This window comes from Sceloporus undulatus, chromosome 5, assembly GCF_019175285.1.
Source record: "Sceloporus undulatus isolate JIND9_A2432 ecotype Alabama chromosome 5, SceUnd_v1.1, whole genome shotgun sequence".
Taxonomy (NCBI): Eukaryota; Metazoa; Chordata; class Lepidosauria; order Squamata; family Phrynosomatidae; genus Sceloporus; species Sceloporus undulatus.
The window spans coordinates 11,324,054-11,337,244 of NC_056526.1; the positions used below are offsets into that span (position 1 = coordinate 11,324,054).

The window sequence follows — 13,191 nt, forward strand, 5'->3', positions numbered from 1 at the left end:
CATTTTACCAAAAAAGTTTCTGGCCTGTGTTGATAAAATGTGTGTGTTTGAAAATATCTGTGTATTCTTATTAGAATTTCATAAACCAGAAAAGGGACTGAGTACAAATTTTCAGGGATGGGAGGAGCATGGAAAAGTTCTTTATCTATCCTTAGACAGGTTGAGTCTCCCTTATCCAAAATGTTTGGGACTGGAAGTATTACACACTAAAGAGTCTTGATCATAATCAAACCCAAGTCTCAGATTTACATAACAAACATCAGTATGTGAGATGGTCTCAGTCCACCTACTAGCTGTTTATTCTGGGCTGCAATCTTCAATCTTTTTTCTTCAGAAGCACTGAAGTTATTCTTTGCTTCTTCCAACTCCTCTTTTAGAGCCTTAATTCGAGAGAGAGATTGCTGGAAACTGAAAAGAACCAAAGCCGTCAAGACTGTTATAAGCAATATGAGGGACTATGATGCCACTTTAATTGCCATGGCAACAACCTATGGAATCTTGGGATTTGTGGTTTAGGGAAGGGTAATTTAGGATTCTCAGCCAGAGAGCTTTTGTGCCTTGCTGAACTACAAACCTCAGGATTCCATATGATGCAGCCATGGCAATTAAAGTGGAATCATAGTGCTATAATTGTACAGTGTCAAAGGGCCTCAAAATAACATCGTCATTAAAACACACACACACACACACACACACACACACACACACACACACACACACACAAAACAAATGATAGGCCTGCACTACTTAAGAGCACAGATAGGAACCATGCAGCCATCTAGATTTAACTGAATGGAAATCCCAACATAGCTATACTAAGTTAAGACTGCTGGAGTCTACAGTCCTACAACTGTATGATTCTCCTCTGATTAGAGTACCACTGGCCTAAGGTCTGACAAGAGGTAGAGGTATAGCCATGTAATCTCTTTGTTGCTTCAGTGAGACTGTGCAAAGAAGAAAACACGTGCAGCACCCATTACTAGAATAAATTGCTTGTATTTCTAACAGCCATGATAGCAATTGTTCTCTACAGTGCATTTACTACAAATAGCTATTGGAATGTGTGCCACAATGAATCAGAATAGCAGCCAGCGCATGGAAATGTTATTTGTTTTATGCTGGTTGCAGGATTCTCAGAGTCATCATCCTCTCAAATAATATATCTAAGGTGTGGTAACAACCTAAAGAGACAGGTCTGACTAATATAGGAAGCATAGTCAATGGTGGATGGTAGTTTCCATTATCAGTGCCATTATCATGGCAAATCCATGCTGGGTTTTGTACAGGAGTTATTCCAAGGTGCTACCACCTATTCTCCAAACAGTTTCAGCACTTAGAATAGCCTGTTTAGGTTCAGAATGGATTACTTGCCTCAGGGAAGCTACCAGCTGCTACTGGCCATACCTCAATGGTAAAGCATAATCTTGAACAACATAAAATGAATGTTGCTGGATCAGACCATAGGCCAATCTAGTCTATCATGCTGTCATCCACAATGGCCACCCACATGCCTATGAGAATCCCACAACATGAAAGCAACAGCCCTCTTCCATTATTGTTCAGATATATGCTGCCTCTGAAACCGGAGACAGCAAATAGTAACCATATGAGAGTCAGTGTGATGTAATGGTTTGAGTGTTGGACTATGATTCTGGAGATCAGGGTTCGATTCCCCGTTTGGCCATGGAAATCCATTGGGTGGCCTTGGGTACTCTCAGCCCTAGAAGACCCAACGATAGGCTTGCCAAATCAGAAATGACTTGAAGGCGCACACACAACAACACCAACAACCACCACCACATGAGTAGCAGTCATGTCTACCATGATTTTGTCTATTAAAGATCTCAAACTTCCCAGGTATAACAGCTTAGTTGGCAGGCCTGTTATCTAAGATCTTGGGCACTGCATTGGTCTGCATTGTCTTCTGATGAAGACAACACAGTGCTAGACAGACCCATGCAATCATCTCAATTGGAACAAATTTTGCATGGCTCCTTCCCGGATTCTCAATTCCTGACTTGTATAAATGATGCTCTATGTTCTTCTATTTAAAGTCAAATGTTCTGTTTCCAGAATGAAAGTGAGACTGCCCTTGCTGCTTCCATGAGATGTAGAAGTAGCCACTAGTTTAAATGGAGATAAGATAAAATCCATCCCTATCAGTGGCTACTGGACACAACAGCTATGCACAACTTCTAGGTATCTGAGAAGGAGACTGCTTCCAAACTCTTGTTCATTTTGTGTTCATTCAAGTTGTTTCCGACTTATGGCAAACCTAAGGTGAACCTTTTTCTTGGCAAGTTTCTTCAGAGGGGGTTTGCCATTGCCATCTTCTGAGGCTGAGAGAGTGTGACTTGCCCAGGGTCACCCAGTGGGCTTACATGGCTGGCCAGGATTTGAACCTTGGTCTCCAGAGTCATAGTCCAATGTTCAAATCTCTACAGCACACTGGGTCTCACTTCCCCTCCTCAAAGTCAGATTTCAGAGCTCAGGATTTCAACTTTCAACCAAATCTAGATGAGTTCTGAAAGGTACACACTCTGGAATTAAGCAGCACAAAATCTGTCTGTATTAATTCCTGAACTCAAGCAGTTCAAGACTTAACTTAAATTCAATATGCTCCACCTTTTTATCTGGCTGTGCAGTTCCCCACTCTCTTCCATTAGTCTGTTGTTGGTCTCTTCCATGGCATCCAAAGACTGCTTCAACTGGCTGTTCTCTTCTTGGAGTTTTTGATTGTTGAACTGAAGATCTGCTATACAAGTGATCAGATCAGATGTTTCCCTGGAAGTACAAAGAATAGAAGGCCCAGTTTATGTGCCATTTTAATAAAGTGCCACTAAACAGGCTACCATGAAATAGACTGCCGTTTTGATTGCTAGATCCAATGCAATTTCTCCTTTATCCATATTTCTGATGATGGGGAGGATCAGCTGGAGGAGTTGTGGGTAGCTCCAAATAATACCTTTCATCACCAGATCTTACCTATGTGTCACTCTTCTATATTTTTCTTACCAAGATGCGTTCATGGGATAAAACTCCCAGGGATTATGTTCAAAAATCATCCTATTTTAATGGAGGAATAGTTGTGATTATGAAGACAGAGCACTCATGATTTTCTGAAAATGAAGGTATGCTTTCAGAATACTTTTGTCAACATAACTAATTCAGGAAGCTTCCCAACAGATGAACTTATAGGAGTGACCAGTCAGCATCTTAAAGAAGCCAACTTCTTTAAAAACAAATTACTATGTTGGTGATTTAATGAACATATCTCCAATCTGCCACACAGTGTAAGGACCAACAAACATGTAATAGTAAAGATTTAGTAGGTTTCTTAGAAGAAGCTCAAAGACAAGATACTGAAGGTGGCATATAACCAAGATGTTTCAATTGAGGTGAGTGTGTGCACTTGTTTTTTATTTTAGTCTTTTGTTTTTGTTTTAGTCTTTTATTTTTGTTACACATTTGCTAGTTATTGCATTTGTTTGGTTCTTTAGAAAAAAGAGTGCTCACAGGTCTCCTCTAGACACATCTCCACCAAGTGCTTCTAGGCTTCCAGATGTTACATTCATCCTCATGGGAGTCCTTTTAGCTGCAATAAAAGTTTTTCAGATGTAGGTCAAGGGACAGACAAGTCTTTTTACATTTGTATATAGTATTGCCACGTCTTCCTAGCCTTGTCAAACCCCATGACATCTTTAACTATTCCTCTGAGAATACCTCCACTCATGCCTCTGGTCATCTCAAAGCTAAACACTGAATGTTCTCTCATATCAATTCTCTAGCACCATAAGTGAAAATTCCTTCTTCCACATTACACTATTATAGCATTATACTTCCACTTTAACTGCCTTAGTCCCAACCAGAAGGATCTTGGAATCTGCAGTTTAGGGAGGCTTGTTCCTAATTCTCAGCCAGAAAGCTCTAGTGCCTCAGCAAAATACAAACACCAGGATCCCAAAGGATGCAACCAGGGAGTGGAATCACTGCGTTATAATTCTATATTGTGTTAGAGTCCCCTTTCAGTGCATTTTCTTTACATCTCCATTCATTCTCTTTACTTTATCCCTACATACCAGTTATTTGCAAACCGTGCCAAAGTACATCCACCCCCTTGCAACAATTTCTATCACCATGCAAATATTCACTTTATTACCCATACTGATCATATCAAGCAATGGCAGCTAGTGGCTTTTATATCAATGGGGCAACTGTTCTGGGTTTCTGCCCGAGATTCAAAGAAGCTCCCTAAGGTGCTGAGTCTTCTCTTCAAAACAGGTTGGGCAGCTTTGTTATCTCCCTTCATGTTCACACTAAAACCCAGAATGGATTCATCACCCCAATGAAATAGAAACCACCAGTTCCCACTGATGTCAAGAATCAAGATTGAATAGACCCTAAGGAAAAGTGTCATAAGAGTGGGTTGTGAACTACTCAAAGGTGAAGAAACTTGATACTATAGGAATGATGGCTTAATTTTCCATAATATATATTAAGTTTCATACCTCCTAGAGTGCCATCTGGAGTTGTTTCTGTAATAGGTGATTCATTCCTGGGTAGTGATTGGTGGAGGCAGAGGGAGAAGAGGAAGAAAAGAGATTTGATGTTAATATGTTCAAAAATACAGACCTAAAATCAATTGTTAGTCCCAACACATATAGGAGCACTGAATCAATGGAACTGACATCACTGTTGACTTACAAAGTTTCCATTGATTCAATGTGTTTACTCTGGTTGAGATTAACAATTCAATTTAGGCCAAGGGTAAGCAACTGTGGAAGCCTAGCATTAGTCTGGCAGCAGACTTTGGAATGCCACACATCCCACACTGTTCTTGCAAAAAGAAAAGAAAAAATCAATTTTTTGCCCAATTTTTTTGCCATTTGCTTTTGCTTCAGCCTACTGCGAAGGGCAAGATTCTGCCCTGTCTTCTCCTCTCAATCCTGCAGAGTTATTTGAATACAAACTACTATTGCCTTTTCAACTCTATTTGTAGTAACTGAAGAAAGCTGAAGACAAAGGGGGAGAGTGGAAGAAAACAACAACAAAAAGCCTGGGTCATTTCAAAAGCAGCTGAACAAATTAAAAGGGTTTACCTGGACTGTCCTTAACAAACTGGAACAGTTGAAGGGTATACTAGTGCTGGTGGAGGAATTATAGCCTTCCAAATGTTGCAGAATTTCATGTCTCATCTATCATGACAATTTGCCAACATCCAACATGATGGATGTTGGATTCCAATAAATGTTTGAGGGACACACAAATTCCCGTGCATTCCTTCATGCCTTCTCTCTACTCTATGGCCCTCACTTTATTTCCAGATATGGTTAAAAAAGAGGAATACATGCAACATCCAGGAAAATATTTTAAATGCATTCAGACAGAGAGAGAGACTTTAAGATAATAACGGTAGATTAAAACATAAAACAAGCTACAGACAAATTAATGTCCTCACAAAGTGACAACTCATTCAACAGATGGTAGAAGCATTTCTAAGGTGTGCATCAGCACTATATATATTGTCAGAAAAAGACAGCAAGATGTTTTAACTACCAGTTTCTTCGGCAGTCTTCAATCCATTCCTTCATGATGGCATGATAAGTTTCCAAGTCCATAGAAATGTCCTTTTGTTCAGGATCAAGCATGTTACACAGTTCTTCCAGACTGCTGTCTTCTGACCCCCGGCTTGTTGTGTACCTCAGGAAGTCAACTAATTTGGAAACAGCCACTTTTCCTAAGAAATGCAGTGACAATTCACACTAGAATCAAACCATTTGGGTTTAGAGTTTTAGAGTTTAGAAAGGAATTCCACAAAAATATTGAGGGCCTACTTATGTAGGTGCAGCAAGAGTGGGCAATGAGCAGCAATCATCATTATCATCATCATCTCTTATCTGTCTCTCCCCATAAAGTGAATAGGAATGGATCCCTGGTCACTTCTTGCAAAAAGGTGGACAAAAATATAGCAAAAATTCCCTCCACACAACCTGGTGGAACGTGGGACAAAAATGTGATTTTTAAAAAGGGGATATAATGGGCAGATGCATCTGTCCAAGGTTTCTTGTGTTAATGTGTCCTCCGATGGTTGACTGCTCCTGCTATATGAATAATATCAGGTTTTGTTCAGCTGTCTAAACCTTTGAGCATAGATAATATACATAGAGAATCCTTTTACATGTATATTATTTACTTATTTGAAAATATTAACAAATGAGAAAGATTTCACAACAATAAAATACCCAAGCCAGGAACAGTGTAAAGAATCTAACTATAATGCTAAAAGTATCCATAGAAATACAGAATAGGTTGGACAACATAGGAAAGGCTTGCAAAAATAGGTAATTTTTCAGCATGGGTCTGAAAAATAAGGACCGCTAGAGCATGCTGAAAATCAGGAGGAGGAATATTTTGCAAAGGCTGCATCCACACTGCAGAAATAATCCAGTTTGACACCACTTTAACAGTCACAGCTCAATGCTATGGAATTCCTAGAACTTCTTCCTTCTCAGACAGAGGGCTTTGGTGTCACAAGAAACAAATTTCCAGAATTCTATAGCATTCAGTCATGTTAGTTAAATGGTGTCAAACTGGATTATTTCTACAGTGCAGATGCAACCAGTGTGGGGTTCACACACTCAGCGACCAGCAGTAAGATGTTATTTGGAGTCTCAGAAGCTGCTGTATGAACTGAGCTCTCCTCTATAGCCTATGCAGTTGTTGCATTGGGGTCTAACCCCTGAGTAGCTATACCTAAAATTGAACTGTGCCTTGTATGCTTTGCCAAAGTATAAGGATTACACTTGGCCCTTTGCTTTGATCTTCCTCATTATCCTTAGTCCCATCTTCTGATGGATCCCATCTCAGTGGCCCAGCAAATCCAATTCAGGTTTTAGGTGGAACTTTGAAGTTTGTACCCAAGATACTAACCATATCTTCATAATAGATTCAGCACCTTTTATGGACTAAACCTGAAATAAATTCACCACCCCCAGCATGGCAACCGCTAGCCATCATTGACTATTCTTGGGTTGTGACTCTCCTCTTCCCAAACTGGAATTCAACCATTGGTTTACAGACATATCTTATCCCTGCACTAGAGTCAATACGAATGTCAAGTATGAAATGGCACTTAGCCTTTCTTTGGAAAGTTTCTAACAACTACAGAAGGGACTGTAAAAAAACCTCTTCTTTCCACGTCACATGCAGAGAACATTGTCGTCAATAGATCTTCTTCACAGATCAGGCTTACGTCAGAATCTTCATCACTTCTGGTTTCTACTGGCAGTTTCCATTCTGCAAGGAGAAAGGACGGTGGTAGGTGGATTGTTCTCCTAGCATTCTTGGAAGATTTAAAACAAGTTGACTTTAAGTCATGATATATCATCTTCAGGTTTTCTATTAAAGCTGAAACAGAAGTTGCAGCTAATCCAACCAAGTTAATTTTTCAAAAAATTAAAAGGTATTAAATACTGTAAGAACCAATGAGGATCTCACTGATACACAGATGTAGGAAGTAATGAACTGAAAGTAACCAAGGTCCAAAAACACTGCAGAAATAATCCAGGTTGAGATCTCTTGGAGGCCATTTAGAATACATTAAAAACTGGGTTTGAAAGCAATTCTTCCACGTGAAGTTCATATTGGGCCCGATTCTGTCACAATCCATGTCAGGGCTTGCACAAGGAAATGTCCTTTACACTGGGATATCTAAATTCGGGCTAAAATCTGTCTTTTCTCAAAAGACCCAGGTTGCATGAAATTTGAACTTGCCCTCGATCATGATCGGGGCAAATTTAGGGAGGGATTAGGGTCAGGGGGCGGGCAGAGGTCAGAGCATTCCCTCCCATCATCAGAAGGGAGGGGGGAGGAGGAGGAGGAAAGAGCCGAGAAAAGGGGAATCTGGATGCAAAGGGTGACAGGAGGAAAGGGGGAAATCAGGGGTGACTTTTGGGCTGCAGAGGGCTGTCAGAGAGAGGTGGGGGGGGGAAGTGATGATGGGGAGGAGAGGAGGAGGAGGAGGAGGAGAAAGGGGCCATGGGAGGAAGTGAGCCATGGAGGGGATCCTAAAACGGAGCAGGAGGAGGAGGAGGAGGATGAAGGAGCTGGGGGATAGTATCAATGGGCATCCCCGAGGAAGGAGAGGGTCTGAAGGAAGCAAGGAGGAGGAGGAGGATTTCCAGAGGGAATTGGGTTGTGGGGCTACGCTGGGGCATGTAGGGAAATCAGGCTGCTTGTTCTACTTTCATTTCCTCTTGCTCCTGGATTATTGTCAGAGGGAGGTGGGGGGTAGTGGAGAAAGCTCAAAGGGAGGTGAGGGTCGGAAGGAAGGAGGATTGCCCAGGGAAGTAGGGCTGTGGGTCCAAGCTGGGGGATTATTTTTGACCAAATATGCACATGATTTTTTTTCTTGAGGCAGATAGAGCAGGGCTAGCAGCTTGTGCACTTTCCCTTTCATCTGCTCACTTCCAGCAAAGGGGAAATGTTGGGAATGCAAATGTTACAAATGTTGCAAAGGGTTAGACTTACAATTCGAATGTTACATTTTTTGCTCTTGTCAATTAGACAAAATGATACATGCTTTTGCTACTGAATTCAGAGGCAGCCCTGAATTGCTTTTAAAAGCAAAAAATAAAATGCAGGGCAATTGCATCTTTTTCTGGCATTTCCGAGGTGAGGAATTTATTATTATTATTATTATTATTATTATTATTATTATTATTACATGTGTAAGAGGCATTCTGGGGTGGTGGTGGCAAGGAGTGGGGGATGCATTAGCTTGCATGGGATTGAAAATGGGGACAGGTGCAGATCTGACCCAAATGCCCACATATACACACAACACACAAAAAAGAGGTTTTTTAAAAAATGACACTTTGGGGCATTTTGTGCATAGCTCTTTAAAAAAAATGAGGGGGGAGGACACTTCCGATGCCCCTGCAAAACGTCACCATGACGATCGCTTGATTGACTGCAGGCAGCTTTGACAGCAGGCACAATATGCATTTGATTTAAAATGCCCCTCTTTTTGTAGTGGGCACTCGCTAACGGAGAGATTCTGGGGAGGGGCATCCGAATCAGCCCAGTTCCTTACAGATCTTTGATGCCAGTCTGAATGGGGCCCTGGACTGCCTGGCTGAGTGCTAGGAAATCCTGGGAATTGTAGTTTGTTGTGGCACCAGAGCTCTGTGACAGAGAAAGCTAAATGGCTCACAAACCTTCAGTTCCCAGAATTCCCTAGCATCAAGCCAGGGCAGTTAAAGCAGTCTCAAGATGGATTATTTCTGCAGTGTGTTTTGGACCCAAGGGCCTGTACAGACAGGGGAAAATAAAGCTATTTCAGGTCACTTTGGAGGTATGCTGTTTAAATTATGCGTGTGTCCTAAGAGTCCGGAAGCTGCGCCTTAAGACTGGAGCATGGCTTTGGTGTGGCTTCTGGACTCTTAGGACACACGCATCATTTAAACAGCATACCTCCAAAGTGACCCAAAGCAGCTTTATTTTGGCCTGTCTGTATGGGGTCTTAGTTACTTAGCTATTACAAGTTACAGTGGTACCTCGGGATACGAAATACCCAGGTTACGAATTTTTCGGGATACGAAAAAATCCCATAGGGATTTATTGTTTCAGGTTATGAAAGTTTTTTCGGGTTACGAAAAAACTCCGGCGCTATTTTAAATGGAGCCGCGGCGGAGCCGCGGCTTTTTCCCCATTAGCGCCTATGGGTTTTCGGCTTACGAAGGCTTTTCGGGTTACGAAAGCGGCCGCGGAACGAATTATTTTCGTAACCCGAGGCACCACTGTACTGCTTTTCTGAGAATTAGGGCATAGCATGCTACATTTAAAAAGAAACATAGCAAATGGGGACTCCTCTAGTATGAGTAAAATGTTAGTTACTTTCCAAGTTTGCTTTTAAAATGCATTTTCAGAAGAATTTTGAGAGGATTTTTCAGTTTTCGTGTCATTCTCTTACCAAGTCTGTTTTTAAATGAAAAAATAACACTTAATAGAAGAATTACCTTTTAACATTATAATATGTACGAACAATGTACTACTTATGAAAAAGTAACTTCCCAAGCTTTGCTATTATCCTTCTTTTCTTCATCTGCTGTTCTTCTCCCTATTAAAACTTTATATTCCTTCTGTGGTCTGTGTTTTAAGTATTCACACCAAAATTTGAAGAAACTGTTGCAAAATAGCTTCTAGTAATAGGTAAAAACAATGCAAGAAAAATGCAATACATGTATTAACAAAGATTAGTCTGGTGTGGGGATGTTCCTTCAGATATTGTGGGACTCCAGTTCCCATTATCCTTATCATAGGCAGTGCTGGCTTGGGCCGAGAGTCCAGCAACATCTGGACAGCCACAGACTTCCCACCACTGAAATAGGTAAAACAACAACAGAAAGTCACCATAACCATATTCATAAGAGGAGTCTTAACAAAATAAATGCAATAGAGTATCGAGGTGGAGGACATGGCTGGCTGGGTAGCTCCAGAACACTAAACATTTGCATCAGATCTCCTTTGTACCAGTCTAAACACCTGGTACAATTTCAAAATGTATTTTTGTTTAATGTATTTCAGTTAGGATCATGTGCAACAGGATAGCTGCAACATCTGTGTATGAATATGAGAGCTGGACAAGGAAGAAAGTTGACACAGGGGGAGAGGGACACCAATTCATTGGAAAAACTGTGTTCTATGATAGGAAGAAAATAAGATAGGAAGAACGATGATAGGAAGAAAATAAACTCATTTGAAATGTACTAGAGAAGAGTTCTGTGGATACTGTGGACTGCTAAAAAGAGAAATAATTGAGCTCCAGAGCAAATCAAGCCTGAATTCTCTCTAGAAGCCAAGATGACTAAATTGAGAATGCTGTACAGTGGTACCCCGGGATACGAATTACCCAGCTTACGAATTTTTCGGGATACGAAAAAATCCCATAGGGATTTATTGTTTCGGCTTACGAAGGTTTTTTTGGGTTACGAAAAAACCTCGGCGCTGTTTTCAATGGAGCCGCGGCAGAGCCGCGGCTTTTTTTCCATTAGCGCCTATGGCAATTCAGGTTACGAAGGTTTTTCGGGTTACGAAATTAGCCGCGGAACGAATTAATTTCGTAACCCGAGGGAGCACTGTACTTTGGACATATGAGAAGACATGACTCACTAGAATAGACAGTACTTTAGTAAGGTAGAAGGCAACAAGAAAAGAGGAAGACCACATTTCTGACGGATTAACTCGATCAAGGAAGTCATAGCCATTGGGGGCTATACAGATGAGCAAAAAGAGGTGCGTTCATTATGGCATGAAGGTGTGGCATTTAGATGACACACGCCTAAAGGCCAGCAGGAACGCACCACGTTCGTGCCATATCCAGGAAAAAGCGGCATTAAAAAGAAGCAGTTTTTACCCAGTTCTTTTTGAAAAAGGCAGCTTCATGCCACCTTCTCCTGACTGTATAGCCCTTTAGTATGCAAGACCTGAGCAGTACTGTTGATGATAGGGTGACTTGGAGGTGTCTCATGCATCCATAAATTGAGTTCAACTTGACAGCAGTTAACAATACAACGATACCAGAAAAAAAGCCAAAAGAAGAATAAATGAGTCCAAGAGTCAATCAAGTCTGAACTCTTCTTGGATGCCCAAATAACTAAATGGAGACTATTGTATATACTTGACTATAAGTCGACCTCGTGTATAAGTCGAGGACAGGTTTTGGGGGCAAAATTATGGATTTTGATATGACCCTTGGATAGGTCAAGGGTAAAACTTAGGGACATGTAACAAAGGATCTAAATGATGAAGCAAAGGAAAACAATGCCAAAGAACCTACAAAATTCTGGCAGGCATAATGGTTTTGGCTCACACGGATGAATGGAAATGAGAGCAGAGAGAGACCAGTGCTTCCAGGACCGATTTCACTCTTGCTTTTCACCAGGGATGGGTCTCTTTTTAGTAAGAGCTATAGTATTTACATTGACCCATGGATAAGTCGACCTAGGTTTTTGGGGTCAAGTTTTTGACTAAAATTTCTAGACTTATACATGAGTATATACAGTATCACACTTTGGACATGACAACAGAAGACTTGTTGGAATAGACAATAATGCTGGGGAAAGGGGAAAGCAGTAAAAAAAAAAAGGAAGGTGAGATTACAGTAAAGGAGTCAGAGCCCTGAGGCTGCAAGACCTGAGCAGGGCTCAAAGGATCTCTTGAAGGTTTCACACACTTACCATTACCATAAATCGAAGCCAACTTGATTGTACATAACAATTTTTAGCCAAAATTCAGTCATTTATCCTGAACAGATTAGGACCATGGAATCAACTGAAAAAATGGTAAATAGGCAACTATGTAAGCCATGTAGATTCAATGGGTCTGCTCTACTGGTAACAGAAATTGGAATGCAGGTCTTTATGTATTTTTCCCCTGCCACCATGAGTTTCTTTTAACTACCTTGAATACCTTGTTTAGATGTAAGTTCAATAAATTAAAAAGGAAAAGTCGTAGGGTTGATGGACTCTCCTCTGGAGGTTTTAAAATAAAAGTTGGATAGTGGGCTCTCAGGAGCACTTTAATTGTATATTCCTGCATGGTGGAGGTCCAGATGGCTCTTGCCATCTGTGACTCAAGACAGCATAAACACAGATTGTTAGTAGACATCTTGTTCAACTGACAAAAGAGGCCGACTTCTAACCCCCTATAGCTAGTACGTCCTTGAATGAGGAATGCATGGTTCTCTTACCTTTGCCCTTACCCAAAAAGAGCCTTTGGCTGAGAGGAGACTGGAACACAGAGTGAGCAGACTTTGGTTCCTGGGTAGACAAGTCAGGACTGGATGTCAAATAGCTATATTCCTGAAAAGAATTACTCTTTTGTTCTGTACTGGTGGTGCCACACAACTGAGCAGAGCCTGGTACACCCTGTCTGAAAAGGCATGGTGAACCACTCCCCATTTGTCCTATCAGAAGCCATGGTTTGCTGGCCTTTTCTTTATTTTTACTGTTTGAAAAAGTCTCTGAGCGGATATCAGAGACCCGTCTGTGAGTCGGCGTTGCCACAGGTGGGCACGGGAAAGGACTGTTGTTGTCGGTGAAAGGGCTTAGCAAATAAGTGTCATTGCCCACAGTGCTGTCACTGTCGCTCATTTTCAAGGTCCTTTTCTTCAAGATCTCCTCCAAGTTT

General features: G+C 41.2%; 2 protein-coding genes across 2 annotated transcripts in view; both read right to left on the minus strand.

Annotated features, from left to right (window-relative positions):
• IRAG2 (inositol 1,4,5-triphosphate receptor associated 2) overlaps nucleotides 1-4,626 on the minus strand; it is a 48,457-nt gene extending 43,831 nt beyond the window's left edge. The window contains exons 1-4 of the mRNA XM_042469869.1: nucleotides 4,509-4,626; nucleotides 3,517-3,595; nucleotides 2,626-2,784; nucleotides 291-408 (exon numbers count right to left, since the gene is read on the minus strand). Coding sequence (XP_042325803.1) covers nucleotides 291-408; nucleotides 2,626-2,784; nucleotides 3,517-3,581 — 342 coding nt within the window. The 5' untranslated portion in view covers nucleotides 3,582-3,595; nucleotides 4,509-4,626. The remainder of the gene's footprint in view (nucleotides 1-290; nucleotides 409-2,625; nucleotides 2,785-3,516; nucleotides 3,596-4,508) is intronic.
• Nucleotides 1-13,191, minus strand: part of USP6NL (USP6 N-terminal like) — a 681,049-nt gene that overhangs the window by 459,613 nt on the left and 208,245 nt on the right. The gene's annotated exons all lie outside the window — the stretch shown is intronic.